This window comes from Colias croceus, chromosome 7 (assembly GCF_905220415.1).
Source record: "Colias croceus chromosome 7, ilColCroc2.1".
Taxonomy (NCBI): domain Eukaryota; kingdom Metazoa; phylum Arthropoda; class Insecta; order Lepidoptera; family Pieridae; genus Colias; species Colias croceus.
The window spans coordinates 7,063,887-7,080,915 of NC_059543.1; the positions used below are offsets into that span (position 1 = coordinate 7,063,887).

The 17,029-nt window shown below is 31.2% G+C and overlaps 2 protein-coding genes across 3 annotated transcripts; one reads left to right on the top strand and one right to left on the bottom strand.

Moving 5' to 3' along the window:
* Nucleotides 1-12,460: 12,460 nt before the first annotated feature.
* Nucleotides 12,461-14,438, top strand: LOC123693242. The gene is made up of 5 exons (XM_045638241.1): nt 12,461-12,466; nt 12,706-12,785; nt 13,336-13,555; nt 13,704-13,976; nt 14,271-14,438. The coding sequence occupies exons 1-5, from the start codon at nt 12,461-12,463 to the stop codon at nt 14,430-14,432; spliced, it is 741 nt and encodes a 246-aa protein (XP_045494197.1). The 3' UTR covers nt 14,433-14,438.
* Nucleotides 14,439-14,467: 29 nt separating this feature from the next.
* LOC123693175 (3-oxoacyl-[acyl-carrier-protein] reductase FabG-like) lies at nt 14,468-16,760 on the bottom strand. Of its 2 annotated transcripts, none has more exons than XM_045638151.1 (2): nt 16,635-16,760; nt 14,468-15,653 (listed from the first exon to the last, which is right to left on the bottom strand). In XM_045638151.1, exon 2 carries the CDS (start codon nt 15,646-15,648, stop codon nt 14,872-14,874), a length of 777 nt encoding a protein of 258 aa, XP_045494107.1. In that variant the 5' UTR covers nt 15,649-15,653; nt 16,635-16,760; the 3' UTR covers nt 14,468-14,871. The 2 variants fall into 2 exon arrangements, with proteins under 2 accessions (XP_045494107.1, XP_045494108.1); XM_045638152.1 differs by lacking the exon at nt 16,635-16,760 and adding an exon at nt 15,888-16,072.
* Between the last annotated feature and the right edge of the window lie 269 nt (nt 16,761-17,029).

Genomic DNA, 17,029 nt, shown 5'->3' on the forward strand with positions numbered 1-17,029 from the left:
AATGTATTGAAAAAAATTATCATAGCACTATTTTAGATGCTTTGGTATATAAGGAAAGTTAGTGTTAACTAATCGCTAATTAATTGTTATACATTGGAAGTAACTAATAATTAACATTAATCTAAAATAAAAGATGCTAACAGAACAAGTTAGGCTGCGGAAAGTACTATCTAATAATAATTATAATAAGTTACGTGTTCGCCACGCAACATAGGTTCCTTTCGTTATTAAAGACAAGTCTTTCTGGCTTATTTATGGTTTACTGACTAATATTAATTATGTCTGAGATTTCCGTACTAGGAGTTCCTGGTTTGAACTTGCAATCCCTTCCGCTTTGACCGAGAGATAACACTGGGGACGAAAATCGAAAACAAAGAAATCAGTGTTTTGTTTTTTTTTTTCAGAGTTTACGAGGTAACTGGCAGGTTTATGTAGATAAAAATAATGTACGCATTCCATTGCCTTTTTAATAAATCATGAAATCTTGCAGTTTCATGCGAATATAAAATGAAAAGCATGAACAAATTTTGCTGAGTTGAAGATCTGCAAATACTTAATGTTTGACCGTTAGACTGAGGCATCCGACTGGTCAAGTTTTTACGATACCTCGCTGCGGTACCTGCCTAGACGATTCGACGTTGATTCCTTTTCTTAAAGTTTCACAATAAAAAAATAACATTTAGGAGTTTAATTAAAATTTAAGAAGACGAATTAGAGATTAGATGTGTTGCAGTAACACAATATAATAGCTGTTCCTAACCCTTTAAATAAAAGGTTCTAGTTCTTAATAACTAAATTGATTGTAAGCCCCAAAATATGCTTGCTATTATGAACATTTATTATAAGAACGTAAGTTTTAAGGTATAACAAAAAAAATTAACCTACTAAGTGTAAGTAATACTAAAAATAATCATAATGCAGTATTTTCCTAGTCTCATTGATTAAATACTAGCTAAGTATTAACTACAAGCTAGCCAAGTGAACAGGAACCTCCCAAAGAAGCGCGCTCTATGTAAACCACATCTCAACTTACCATCAGGCTAGATTGAGCGCTTTCTTATTGAACAATAAAAATAAATAAAAATACAACAAAACCAATAAAAATTGTGCCCATTTAAAATTAGATATGCATATTATTATTCAAAGAACTATCTTCAAGACTCAACGGGCTATAAAATTTACACTAAACCGAAATGTTAAGCAAGTAGAAACTAGAAAGTCTGCGCAGACGTAACAAATATTAAGTCAATAGAGAATACAAACAACTATTTCGAAAGAAATATCGGCATTATTAAGTATAATGAGATGATTTAAAACGAATATTATTATATCTGTTATTTTTACAATGACGTCAATATTTTATCGCGGTCGTTCATCCCAACCTCTTCATAATAGTTATTTAGTAATAAATTTCACAGTGATTATAATTATATCCTACCCTATCGTAATTCTACGATATATTTTACTATCTTTTTATGCCAATTTTGCAATATTTATCTCCCTCTTTAATTATGAATCAACGAGGGTATTACTGTAATTTTTATGTTAGCAGTTAGCACAACTTTTTAAAATATTTTTATGTATTAGATTATTCAGTTAATATATTATATAAAAAAGAAGAACATAACATAACCAAATCTAAATTAAGAAATGTGTCAACTGTCACTATTACATATTTAATTCGATGTTTGTACATTTTAACATAACATATAATACTATATTCAATAGTGTTTAATAATTTGACAGATTGTACCTAAATACCTACTTCTTGTATTTTAGGACTTAAAAATTATAATACACAAACATAACACTTTCCTATTTCAAAATTGTTTACAGGTTGTTACTGTATTTCTTTTTTCAATAAATCATAAGAGTCCAATTTTTCATAATTTTTAGCGGATAATATGATGACAATTTCGAAACTGTTCTATTTAGATGGTGATGTCGGGTACAATTAATTTCACTTTGTAGAATAGGAAAAGAAAAAAAAAAGCTTATAATTTCTAATTATTTATTTGGTCGAGCCTCAATTTTGGCATAATACTTATACCTCTAAAATTAATTAACAGGAGATTATTCTTATCAGTCATATTATTTGTGTTTCCACAATTGGAGATAGGCAGGACTTTGCACATTAATGTAAACATTTTTGCCATGTTGACTCAATTCAAAAGGCACTCTTTGGGCTTCGGCTCTCTCTGGATTTAATTCAGGATTTCTCTCGGCATATATCTCGGCATTTCTTTCAGCATTTCTTTCGGCATATATCTCGGCATTTCTTTCTGCAGTTCTCTCGTCATTTGTCTCGGCATTTCTCTGTGCATTTCTCTCTCCATTTCTCTGTGCATTTCTCTCTGCATTTCTCTCCGCATTTCTCTCGGCATTTCTCTCTGCATTTCTCTCAGCATTTCTCTCGGCATTTCTGTCGCTATTTCTCTCTACATTTCTTTCTGCATTTGCCTGAACATTTCTCTCTACATTCCTCTCTTGTGCGGGCACGCGTGTGTTTAATTCCACTGGTACGGGTTGGGATACCCTAACCTCATATGGATGAAGAATAGGAACTAACACTGGTGATGGGACGGGTACATTAACATGTTTCAAAACAGGCACATGCTTTTGTTGAGTTATGAGTACCTCCTTCTGAATTATAGCTGGCGGTAAATTACCAAGAGCATCCTCTTGTTCTAATGATTCCTGGTTTTCTGTCGTGTTGTTTTGTTCACGTATCAAATTGCCGCGAACTAAAGCATTTAAAAAGGAATTATAATTAGCGACCTGTTCTTGTTGTTGTTGTGCTTCTGGACTCTCAGGCTGATTCCTTTGCACATTAGAGACTGGCTTTCTTTGTTCATAATTATTGTTTTCAAAAGTGTTCTGGAAATACGCTTTAATTTGTTCTTGTAAATACTGTTCTTCTGACTTTTCTTGTTTTACCGGACTCCTATTTTGCTGATTTTGCTCATTGGATTGTATTACTGGTCCTTGATTGAGCAACAAAATTTGTGGTGTTAATCCACCGCGATTCAATGGAAGCCTGTTTGGTGCATTTATGTATCTTTCACCTTGCTGCTCTTGTTCTTCGTCAATTAACTGCGATTTATGCACAAGGGGAGCTTTCAAAATATTAAGGTTTTCACGGTGAGAATTATACCTTGGTTGAGAATTTTGTTGTGGTAGTTTCGTTGGTCGTCGACTCATAGATATTTCACCTGAGGAATATGACCGAAGTTCCATCTTGCCTGCTTGAAGTTCATTTAATTGATCTGGAGTTAAATAAATTATTATATCCTTCTCAGCAAATCTTTTCTGTTGATTTTGTGCTGCTCCTGCCGGTGAATCATTATTATTTATAAAGGTTTGGGGTCCTCTGTCCAATTGCTTTGCTTGAATAGCAACTGCTGTTAAAATAATAGAGATAAGTGTAACCTGTAAAAAAGAAAACGATATTAAAACTGATGTTTTAAGAAAGATACTTTTTTTCTTATTTTTTATTTTATTTAACCGACCTGAGTTAACATTTTGGATAATTAAGAGATGAGGTCTCAACGGAAACGATCGAGCGTCTAATTTTGAGTTTAAAATTCAGCTTTTTATATACATTTATGCGTAGTAGAAAATGGCTAATCTATAATTAAAGCTATTTTTTTACATCATAATTTGCATACGTTTCTATAAGAAACATATCTTCCTAAGGTTCTAAAAATAAATGTTATAAAGTAATAATTATGTAACTCAAAAACTGGCTAATATAGTATTTATAAATGATTTTGAAGTAGGTTAGTAAGTTAATCGAGTTAAGATTTGCTAAATGAGTACAGTATTTTTTCTATTTTTTATTATTGTTGATTTATATTATGTGTACAATGTACATTATTATTTTATTATTTCTTAACTAGATATTTTAAATAAATACCTCTTAAAATTTGATCGGTTATTCAATATTACACGCCTATTATGAAAAGATTGTGATGGAAGTACTTTTTTCATATTATGACATTTAAATTTTAATTTACATGAATTATTGGCTTATATGAGTTAAATCATGTATTGTCAATCTTTTATACTGTACAGAATCTTAAATCTTATTTTAGTAGTGTTTAAGTGCCATTTGTAATAATGTTGACATTATGAAGAAATCTTATTACTTTAATGAAATGTTGTCTTCATAGCCTTGTTCCACATAACTTTTTTATAATTATCATATCATTTTATACAGGCTATGTCTGCTAAAACTCTCTCTTGTATTGAGATATAATGTACGATGTGTCGTAGTACACATCTTTGTAAACGCGCCATCAACTCGCAAGTGTGATCCTACCCTTAACCTTTCAGGTAAGGCTCTCACAAAAGCGACTTTAAAATATTATTACGAAAATCTTCCCATTTTAAAAAGGTATTAACGTTGTGCATTCGTATATAGGTCCGTTTACTAATAAATTTTAACACGGACACGACTCTACCAGTCTTCGCTTTCTATAGAAAGTTTCTCGGAAGAAATTCATTGACATCCAGGTTCTAATCACAAACGCATAGATAGGTAAACCTATCCACTATGTCTAACAAGGATATAATATTATGTATATTCAAGTGTATATTATTGACATAGTGACACAAAATTTATCGATTAGTTGAACCAAGTGACGAAATTGAAACTGAGAGTATTTTAGTATTTAAATCAAAGCGGCATGCTAAATAAATTAAAATAAATTTCAGTGCTTAATATACAAATGCCCGAGATCTTGTCTGGTCGTATTAAATGTATTTATATTAATTGCTGTTCTGTCTGTTCGCCACCAACTCAAAAATTCCATGTTCATTTCAGTTCATGCTCCGTTAGGACCATAACATTGACAAAGATTTGTAAGTTTTCAGTTCTCTAGCTAGCTTTATAGGTATTTCAGTGGAAATGACTACGCATTTTAATATAAACTGTTTCTAAAAGCATTACATAAATGTTTCTAAATACTACGAAACAGACTAGTTTCTGAGGCATGGTTTTCCCCTACAACAGGTGTGGCTGCATACATTAGACATAAGTTGAAGCGAGGACAAGCAATTAGTAATTTTTAACCTGTAAAATAGAGTAAATATTGTAAACATTGTATAATATACACTGTACGATATAGGTACGTATAATCGTTTTTTATTATTATTTTTCCTGCCTAAAGATAACATTATAAACAAAATCTTGTAAATTTTATATGCGCACAGTTTAACAGCCATATATTTATTAATTTGTTCCAGTTGTAACAATATATCCCACTTCAATTTGTTTTTATGACGTTTAACACCATGGTAAATTACAGGCAGTTTTATCGCAATATACAAGAGAGTGTAATGCATTAATAACAGTGGTATTGTTTACACCAAAGTTTATTGTAACCGAGGCATCAGCCGCTTGCAAATACATACTCGTTATTTTTATTGCGACACTACTTTTGCAATCGTCTTTACTTATAAACTAAACGGTAGGTATGACGAATTGACGTATATAACATAATAATATGATATTATAATGCATTATTGTTTATACTAATGTATATAATTGAATGCAAATAAGATCAAACTATTCCAATTGGCGTAGGAGTAGATCATGTGTAGATTCTATTGATCTTATTCATTACTGAGTGTGTCTTTGATTAAAGTCCAGGTTATGCCTTCATTTTTAAACTGTTGTTATAATACAAAGCGATGACTCTTTTAGAGGCTTTACGATGAACTCCATAGGTAATAAATTTAAAAAATGCATCTTCTTCGTTGTACGTTTTAAAATGTTTTGGAGCGGTTACTCAATGTTTTTTAGAGTATTTTCTTTTTAAAACAAGCTTTAATGTTTCCGCAAAATCTTTCTTGCAATAGTAGTAGTTAAGTAGTTTGCACACAAAATTAAACATCAAATCCAACAGCATGAATAAAAATCAAAACGTTTAGATTTTCTAATTCCACGCAGCTTTATAGAATACTCAACATTAGACGCATCTTTGCAGACTAATACGTCTGAAAAAACATATAATTTAGAGTATTTACACAGTTAATGGCCCATGCCAAAACAGCATGATAAATAGTGTTGGCGTCTTATGTTCTTTGTACATACTATATTTTGAAAGGACAATGACCGGTCATTTTTATTTCTTATAAGAACGTTTAGCCGATCTGTATTTTGCAATAATTGTTTTTTTAGACGTAAAAGATATTTTTAAATTAATAGCTTTAATTGCCTGAAATAATTTATTCTATTTATTTTCTCCATATCCACATCAACAATGTTTATTATTGACATACAACAACAAACCCATATTATATTAAATTAGCTTCTTGTATACATATGTATTAAAAAAAGGAAGGGTAAGTCCTATTATATGGAATCAACAATTTTCCAGTTTAATACTAAACAATAAATGCTTATCAGTTTGTAGATTGCGAATATTTACAACTACACGATTTTTCTTTTAAATGCTTATAATCTCAGGAACAATAATAGAAAAGTCATGACATTGATTATGAAGGAAACAGTAATTACCTATACTTATTTTTGTAGTACTATTTACCTATCAAAACACAATGTTTGTATTTTAAAATAACATTGTCGCTACGACTTATCTAAGTAATATATAGGTAAGAATTAAGATCCTTAATTATTATTTTTCGAAACTCGTCATTTTTACAGCAGTTCTACAAGTGTTTTATTTCGCATAATAACTAGATACCTCATACTTACCTACTTTGAAGATAAAGTAATTGTTTTACATAATATAACAATTGGCTTTCCATTCCATATTCTCAATGAGTATATTGCAAATTCCAACGCAGTTTAGATTACTTTACTGTTTAAAATAAGTACTTTAATATCAAATTTAGAAATTGTATATGTAAATAATAAAGTATTTACACCGTGCGGTCAACGACCACCATTTCACGAAATTCATTATTCATTACATTGATACGGTAATTATAATATGTATTTGAATATCGTCTTTAAGAAATCCCATCAATCATTTTGAATATTTTGTAGTTTGCGAACTTGGTCTATTAATTATCTTGATTTGTAAATATTGAACCTATAGAATTGAACCTATCCGTAAATGAAATTCATGTATTAAATTCGTTAAGGAAAATGTAATTATCAGAGATAAACTGTATGAGTAATTTAAAACCTGATCTGTTTTAATATAATTGAATTGAGTAAAGATCATTCGACCCTAGGTCGACAGTAGCTTGCCTCGAAATCCACGTCACACAATCTAATTACCAAGTATTGGTAGGAAATCATTGAAAATAACGACTTTTTGCTAAATTTTAATACTTATCTTTAATAGTCATAGATAAACACAAGGTAAAGAGGAAATACCTAATTAGTTAAAAGCAAATGCGAGCTTTTTGTACGTATTAAGAAGTTTCATTAGAATTGAATAGTCTATAATAAAATTATTAATTATGTGTCTCTTCGATTGTTTTTAACAAGGTTTAAACAAAACGTTTGTTTCGGTATATTATATTACCTACCTATAATGCTAGTTAAAGTGTTTTAAAATCTTTAATTAGCTATAATTATCTACTAACGTCATTCATCTGCATTCTGTGATGAGTGACGATGTAGGTTGTTGCCATTTTTCTTAACAATATTATAGAAACATATACCTAACGTCCACTAAACCCGCCTATTCTTCCAAATCTTCAAATTCTGGGTCAGTCGAGATGACCGTTCTGAAATGCATTTTCCTCTCCACAGTCACACGTCTCCAAAAACTACAACGACCTTCCAGCTAACCTCAACATAGATCAATTACATCATTCACTCACTAACAAGCGAACCGTTCAGATCACACGACCGGCTCGCATGTGACAGTTGACCCAACCCCTTTTATCTCGATAAAGGATGTACGCTGGAGTTGCTTATTGCTAAATTACCGTTCACAATGAGAAGCAAACAACAGCTATTAATGGGCCTGTTCTTCCGTCTTTGATCATTGTTCAATATTCAGAGATACGATCGACGATAAAAAATTAATATGCGATATGATAGATGCAACGCTGTAATACGTTGCGAGTATAATTAATTGCAAACAAGATTGCATCTGTGTGCTACATTTCTTTGTCATTTTCTTTACAATATAATGCTAGAATAAAAATCCCTTATCTCATACGGTATTGGCAACATTTACCTATTTGTGAAATGTTTATTTACTGATATTTGACACACAGTTTTTTCACAATAAGTTTCTTGGTCTCGCCTCGTGCGTGACTAGAATTTGTCGAGAATTACTTAAGATTATGTGTCAACATCATGGGAATCAGCATGCACCTAGGTGAAGGTACATTATTTTCTTGCAACATACAACATATTTATGTGAATTTCCTACGAAAGTTCAATTGAAACGAATAAATAATATTGATTTGTGTTATTTGCGCCTTCGGTGACTAATAAATAATCAAGTGAGAATATGAAATTATTTGTTATCTGAAAATGTTAAACCAGCTTGATAAAGATGAGATTTATTTTCATGTTGACTATAGGTATTTCTAACTGGGAATCCCACAGAAAACCCAATTGATAAAAAATTTTACGTGACTGTAGAATCATTCCATTAGTCAATTTTCTTACTTTGAAAAGATTACATAAATAACAATTAAAATATTTCAAATTAATAATAAAAATATTTCAATCAATTTATTTTCAAAAAAATAGTATTGTAACATAAAAGTACTACTTACCTAACAATATATTATGGGCAATGCTGCCTGATACAAATAAAGAAATTAAAAATAAATAAATAAATAAAAGTCGTTTAGCTTATAAGATTTACCAAAAATGTATTTGTAAGTTATGTTAAATAAAAAAGGATGAATTGTTTCCGTTTGCATATTTTGATAAATTAATGTCTTCTTATTAAATTTATGCAAAGTTTATTACGTCATGTCAATTTTTTGTTAAACTATACAAGGAAGAGTGAATAAGCCGTTTAACTACCACCTCTCAATTCCATAGCAAGCGAATCCTCATAAATTATTTGCGAGGCGGACCTCCCAACTATCAGCTGCTCATACGGTATAATAGGCGTAATATTTTTAAAACGAGAAAATGTTAAATATTCCTGCAATGCAAACTACCTCATAGTGAAATGATATTTTCTGTATTTTAAATTATCAACATAATTGCCACAATACTTACACACAAATACCTACTATTAAAGTATAGAGCAAAATAATAGGTTCATATACTTATTTATTTATTTTTAATAATAACTACATAGTATAAAAAAGTCTCCTCTGTCCCTATGTCCCTTTGTTTGCTTAAATCTTAAAAACGACGGTTTTTTAAATAGATAGTGTCATTCAAGAGGAAGGTTTTAGTATATAATTTATTAGGTTTTAGACAAAGCGGGGGAAGCCGCGGGCGGTAAGCTAGTGAAAAATAAAAATATCTTAATATAGAGCATCAAGAATAAACTTTCAGCAAAATTCATACTGAAAAAAATACGCCTTTTTGTTACCATGTGCAAGAGTGCATGCACCAGAGCTCAGCAATTGTTTTATATTTTTCTAAGGCGTTAAAAATATATGATTTTTTTTAATCTTAAATTATAGATATAATAGGTACCTTCTTTTAAATACAAAAAACTTCGGGTGTGTATGGATACATAAACAGATGTATTTTTTAGAAATATCAATGAATATTTTTAAGTAAGTTACCTGATCAAAACTGCATCTCATTATTTCGTTATGGTCATATGAGTGAGTAGGTATAGGTAAAAAAAATGTTAATATTAATGGACTTAATTGATGTCTGTGTGTGTGTCAGTGGAACAAAGGCATTACATTTAATAATATTTTTTTTTATTATTCATTTTTATTGTTAGACTAGCGGTCCGCCCCGGCTTCGCCCGTGGTACATATTTCGCAATAAAAGGAAAATGTTCTTTCTCAGGGTCTAAAGATTGTCTGTGCCAAATTTCATCAAAATCGGTCCAGCAGTTTATGCGTGAAAACTATACATACATACATACAAACCTTTCCTCTTTATAATATTAGTATAGAAGTATAGATTTCTTTCATTGGTATTTAATGAGTAAAGTTTGTGTAGGTACAACATTTGCACCTTTAGGCCATATCCAGGCATGATAGGCAGACCGGGCATTGCAATTTAGACCGGGGTAAAATAAATAGAAAGGTAACTTTGACATAGCTTCGAAAGTTATTACATCATCCATGTAAACCAGCAACAAAAAACATTATTTCCCATTACAATACATACCTAATATCAGAATAGATAACATCGAGGTAAAAGCCTTACCCTTAATATATTACTTGACATATTTAGAAATTGCTATCAGTATAAGATCAAAGGTTGCAGTTTCAAGCAAATCATTGAAGATTACCTTCATCTAAGACATTAAAATGATTAATCGTTTGAATCAGACACTGATTCATTATTTACCTTATCAATTATTTTACCTTGCAACAGTCATAACTTGAAATAAGGTTAATATTTATTCATAAAATGAAGAACCGATTACCCTAGTTGTCTTGGACATCATATACAAAAATACAAAATAAGACATAACACAGACGAATAATCCAATGATACCTTATTTTTAATGAATTTCAATAAAAATAAGGTATTATTTTATAAAAAAATTTAAATCATCATCATAACAGAAATTAAGTACATAAGTAGATACCTTCAATGCGTTTCGAAACTCATGAAGAGTAATTATTTTAACTGAATAGAATCATGTCAACTTTGATAACCGCGTATTTGTCTTGAACCGGAGACCTTGAGATTTTGTAAGATAACATACCTATTTTACCTGTGATTGCTCAATTGGACATAATTTCATGAATCTAATAAGTATTCAAGATAAATTCTCTGATTATGTTAAGATTTGTAATGTTGCATTCGAAGCCACATTTTTGTAATAAAGAAATTTCTAAACATACAAAACATGCGAGCTGTAAATATTAATAAGAGCTTTTAATTTATTGGCGTAGTTAGTTATAATAAATCTTCCCAAATATTTTATGGAACCTATACCTAAACTAGTAAATAGTAGATCGTTGTTTTAGCTACTAAGCCAATCGCACAGTAGGTAAGATCATGGGAAATTCTTGATAATCTATTCAAACAAATGGATTTGGAAAAAACATAGAGCTCACCTATTTGAAGTCAGTGCGTATATTATGCTGGGGAATTATTAGCAAGGGAAATTTAACGGGTGGATCAATTACTAATGTATAATGTACGCAACCACCACTAGCTCCAAGTCAATTCGGAGCACATTTTCAAACTTCAAATTCCTTATTTGGGGCCGCTAGATAGATACCACCACCGCCCATGAACTTTGCAGAAAGCTATGCCATTGCAAATGTTACTACTACTACTATTTGACATTTTTCTTCTGTGGGGATGCCCCTTTGTTTTTTTCGCTAGCTACTATAAAGTATTCTGTGATTGTTATAACAAATTTGTCCATCTATGGTTATCAAGAATTTTTAAGCTATTGCATAGCTTCTATCGCGGGCCTTGAGCGTGGGGACCGAATCCAGATTTTTAGTAACGAAAAACCTCACGCTCCCCACTCCGACGGGCTCGGAGGTGTGGCTTGAAGGCATAGCATGCAATAGCTTTGCCGCGGCCGCGGCAGTCCCCGAGTGCCACACGTCTTTTTTGTTTATGTTGAACTATCCTCATATCCCGCCTTCGCAAGCGTTGAGAACAAAATAATGTATTGATAAGGCATTCATTGTCGTGTATGTATCTATAGGTATATCATATAAATTTTAATAGCAGCTGAAAATGAATGAATTTCATAGAAGTTACCAGCAAACAACAATAACCATAAATCGAGTAAATATCATTAACGGCTTGTGCTAATTACACATTTTTACCTCATCCTATGGGCTTATCAATTGTTTAAAGTATTGCAACGTAAAAATTGTTTAAATAGAATGATGTATAAAACCATGGATATTTAATACACACACCATTAGTATCACGAAATTGTAGGAGACAGTGTAAATTAATTAGAAAAAAATTATAATTAAAAAAACGCTCTACAATGAAGTGCCTTCTGTTTTTACTTTTCATAGGATTGGTGAGTACGGTAGCTTTCGAGTTATGGTTTTAATTTGAAGTTTAGTTTTTTGTTGAAAATAATTAAGTATTAAAAATTGTAGGTGTACCGACAAATAACTTAATTATTTATATGCAAGAATATTTCTAACATTGATCAAAATTTTATTCAAAAATATTTTTTTAACTTTACAATAATTTTAACCCGATTCAGAAGAAATAGTACCGACATAAATTTATTTAATAAGCTATTAACATTTTAAGCAACATATTATGTGCAAATAAAAATAAATTCATTGATACGACCGATGTGATGTTAAGAAAATATTTCTACTTGAAAATACCTATATTATTCATTTAAATATTAACTATTTTTTTAAACTTACGATGCTGGTGAGATTTATTGAAGTTATAATAATTATTTACTTATGAGCGTAAAGAAACTAGTGCATCATATCAGGGTAGGTATCATACAATATCAAGAAGAAAAAGTGTAAAAAAGTTAATAAATTTCCAAAAATACTAGTTAATAACAAAACTGAATAAATCAATTATTTTAGCTTTCACGGAATTCTTTCTTTTCTTTTTTAAAAACATTGTTTTTATTATAATATAATTATTTGATATCATAGGTGTCTACATCCCTTGGGAATCCTGATTCATCTGTGTCACTACGTCAACGTCGTGAAGTCGACATTGTGGCGAATACCAGGTAAGTTTTTAAACCACTTTTTTAATAGAATTCATTTATTAAGTTAACCAGCTAACAAGTTTTCCGACCACAGGTCCGCGTTGTATTTTTTTACGAAAACCTTCCTTAAGAACCACGCTATTCATTCGCTATCTGCTGAAAACAGAATTAAAATCATTTTAATAGTTTTTGAGTTTATTAAAACAGACAGACAGACGAAGTAGTTAGGCCGGTAATAGAGAAGCGCGCGTCTCTACGCGACGTAACTTGTGAGTTGTGACTCTAGAACGTAAAGGGCACCAAAATACCTATGTAAGGTTGTAAGATTCATCTTGTTGGTATATAAGAAGAGAAATTGAATCTTACTTACATACTAACATGGTTAAAAAATATGGTAAATATTGTGATTTGCCTCGGTCAAAGGGCGTCATTACAACATTGGGCTCTACTCTCAATGCAAGCTATATCGTCAAATTGTAGCAAATTGGCTCAAGTCCTTAGGATATTAGTTAGACCAAAAATATAATTACATGGATGGATTTGTCACTATAAAGTGTACTTTATTTTATAGGGGCCTCATACAAGAATTGATAACTAATCTTCAAAACTCTGCTCAACAAGCGAGGACTGCCATAAGAACTTTTGTTCAGGGTTTGCAGCAACAGGTTGTACTTTATAGACAAAAGGTTCGAGAAGATCTACAAAAGTTGAGGGACAGCATCTTAGAATCTATCAAGAATATAGCCAGCAAACTTACATCAACTGGACCGGCTATTGTTGGATGCATCAAGGTATGTAAAGTTTTTGTTTTAGATTTTATAACATGGCATTTAATGACTGCGTTTTTATACTGTATAGTGTATACCTACTTCTTTAAAAATACACATTATATCAAAATATTTCGGATTCATGATTTTAAAATATATGCCTATGTTTCAGAACGGTCGCGAATCAGTTGAGCAATTATTTGCAAAGGCGCACGAAAAGTCTAACAAATGTGCTGACGATAGAGTTCTGTACATTAACAAAATGGTAGAAGAACTATCGGTTTTAAGCGACGGTGCTATTAATTACACAAGTATTGCTGTGAAGAGTATGCAAAGCTGCAGCGAGAATAACTCGGGTCTCTTAAGTGTAGGACGCTGCCTGGGAAGTCTCGTAGTGAAGACGGAATACAAGGGAGTGATGTTCGCTGCCCAGAGTTCTCTTATGGTAACTATAATTTATATACCTACATAATGTTTTCAACATTAATCATTTTAATCGTTCTAAATGTACAAGTTGAGATTGCCAAAGGGACTGAGATTATAGGTATTATTTACTTTGTCTAATATGCGCGATTTCAAAGATTCACTATCTACAAAAAGGACTAGAAGGAAAGTCAAAAAATATTATTATGTTGTTTTTATTTTTAAATTTTTATATTCTTTGAAGATACAGGAAGAAAAAATACAATTATTTAAATAAAACCTTAAACCATAAGTAAATTATAATTTCCCTTCACAGATTTCTCGCATCAACTTATCCCTGGTGACATTGCCAGCTGCTATGGAAGTGTGCGCTGGCACCAGTCTACTCTCAATCGGCTCCGAGGCCAGAACCATCGTGTCTGATGTGGCCACCTGTTCCTTTTCATCTATTTTCTCTTCACCAAATTCCACTGAATAATCAACACATCGAGAATGTTAAATAACACGAAATTGTATTTAAATTATTTATTTTCTCCATTAAAGAGCATTAAAGAGTACGAAATAACATTTTTTTTTTATTTATTTACTGCATGCCTTTTATTTGATCTATAATATCCATTCGTGGAGGTATTGAGGTAAAATATTCTTATATGTAATAACTGACTACGATTTATTTCAGTGTGCAATACCTACTCTAAAAAATAAAAACATACTTCTTTCTTGGCTGCAATTATTTAACATATTATATATTATATTTTTATCATTAACCTAATTATGTTCAAGGAGACATAGTGATATCTCCCAATGTAAGATAACGTAAGCACTAAAGTAAATGAGATATTTGGCATGACCGGTGACCCATTCTTTAAATAGCATTCTAAATCTATAAGAGATAGTAAATCTAAGGAAGTTTATTTTTAAGTCCGTGGACACATAGCATGACGACCACCATCTACAGGCAGCGTCGCTCCCGTTATGTTGCTAGCTGCATCACTTGCTAAGAATGTAATTACTGAAGACACCTCATTTGCTTCGCCCGCTCTACCTAAAGCATGCGTTTCAGAACACTTTTTCAAATAAGCCTCATATTCCTGTTCATTCATGCCACCTCTGAGATGAATTCCCGTAATAATTACTCCTGGATTAACAGCATTTACTCGAACTCCTTTCGGACCCAATTCTAATGCCACACATTTTGTAAATTGATCTAAAGCAGCTTTTGATACACAGTATGCAAGAATATTTGGAAACGATCGTAGCCCAGCCACACTCGATACATTTACTATATTTCCTTTCGTTTTTATGAGATAGGGAACTGCTAACATGGTTAAATAATAAGGACTTCGCATATTGGTCGTCATTATATTATCAAATTGCTCTAATGTAGTTTTCTCTATTGATCCTGAACCGAGAATACCAGCATTGTTAACCAGAACATCCAGTCGATCAAAGCACTTGAAACTTTCCTCTATCAGTTTTTCAATTTCGCTTTCCTTATTTATGTCACAAATAACTGTTAAAGGTTTCAGTTTTTCTGGTGACAACTCCTCGCACTTTTTAGCAACATCCTCTAAATTGGTTTTGTTCCTTCCAGTGATAATTATACTTGCTCCTAGTTTCGAAAAGTCCAATGCCGTTTGGGCTCCTATGCCAGAACTGGCCCCTGTTATGAGCACAACTTTTCCGTGGAACATGTTACCTGTTGAAATAAAAACAATATGTTATTGACGTATTAATAAAATTCCATTGTAATTGAACTAAGTATCCCACAAGTAACTAGGTAAGTAGTTATCCACATCAATTTTCAAACCTAAATTTTATTTTATTCAAATAAAACATTCCAAGTCTCGTCCTACGTCTGTTAGCGGTAGATATCTAGTAGAAGATAAAAATATATATAATGTCAATATTAACTACTATCGTACCTACTTACCAATTATTTATTTAATCACGACTGTACGGCACTGCATCTGCATTTAATTTGAAGCAGGTGAATAGTAGACTGGTCTGTGTAGTAGACTTTATATCGCGATACTAAGTACGTACGTAGATGTGTACTTTTTGCTTTAGTACTTAGTTAGGTAAATAGAAATGCATATTTCTTATACTGTTATTTTTGATAAGATTAGATAAAAGTAGTGTTATTTGGCGCCATGCTTTATTATTTACATTTTTAATTCGACATATTAAAATGTGCATCAAAAGGAAAATTCAAAAAACGAGGCACATATTAAAATTCCCCTTTACAGAAAATTGGCTTAAATTTTTAAAAGGCGTATCAAAAAAATAATTCTACCTTGTTTGATACGACAGTCGACATAGCAAAATTATCTACCAATCTTCTATTAGATGATACGTTTATTATTCAAAACCAATCTAAAAAATAAAATATAAGTATACCTACATATATAAAACTACATGATATTTTCGAGGATTCTGTAATCTGTTTGATCAAAAACATAAAATATTCAAAATGGCTCGTTAAAAAAATATCACGATGTTACCTCTAATTTTCACACTTACGATTTCTACTTGACATTGTGATACCTACTATGATTTTTCATTTTTTTTTTCTTAGGTACTTATATAATTAATAATTATATTCAAACATTTGAGAGGGCATTTCGTGTAATTACTTTTAGTTTTATAAATATAGGTAATCCGTGTTTATTAAACTTACGATTTATGAAATGTTCCTTTCCGCGAATTTTTGCATTAGGTATACCTTTCAATATTCAATATTTAATTATTCGCCACTGGCGTACGTTCTTGCCATGAAGAATAAAAATAGACTGATAAACGAATAACGTTAGGGATAGATCTATACAACGTCATACGACCTTCACGGTTCACCAAACTGGTTAATGTATATGTAAAGTGTTAAAATGTTTCATGTGGGTTTCACTTAGTTATTTACACATACCAAAATATGAAGCTTACATAATACACAAATTGCAACCATAGGTTGACTATTAAATAATATTTCTCATAATATGCTTATAATTAATATACTATAGTCGAGCCAATTTAATAGGCAACATTTGACGTCTATCAATTTTATCTTCGAAGAGAGGT

Excerpts from the sequence above, each read along its gene's own strand:
- LOC123693242 (XM_045638241.1), top strand. Across the intron at positions 13,556-13,703 it reads CTATTGTTGGATGCATCAAG|AACGGTCGCGAATCAGTTGA; the intron begins GTATGTAAAGTT and ends CCTATGTTTCAG. Across the intron at positions 13,977-14,270 it reads CTGCCCAGAGTTCTCTTATG|ATTTCTCGCATCAACTTATC; the intron begins GTAACTATAATT and ends TTCCCTTCACAG.
- LOC123693175 (XM_045638151.1), bottom strand. The coding sequence starts at position 15,648 with ATGTTCCACGGAAAAGTTGTGCTCATAACAGGGGCCAGTTCTGGCATA.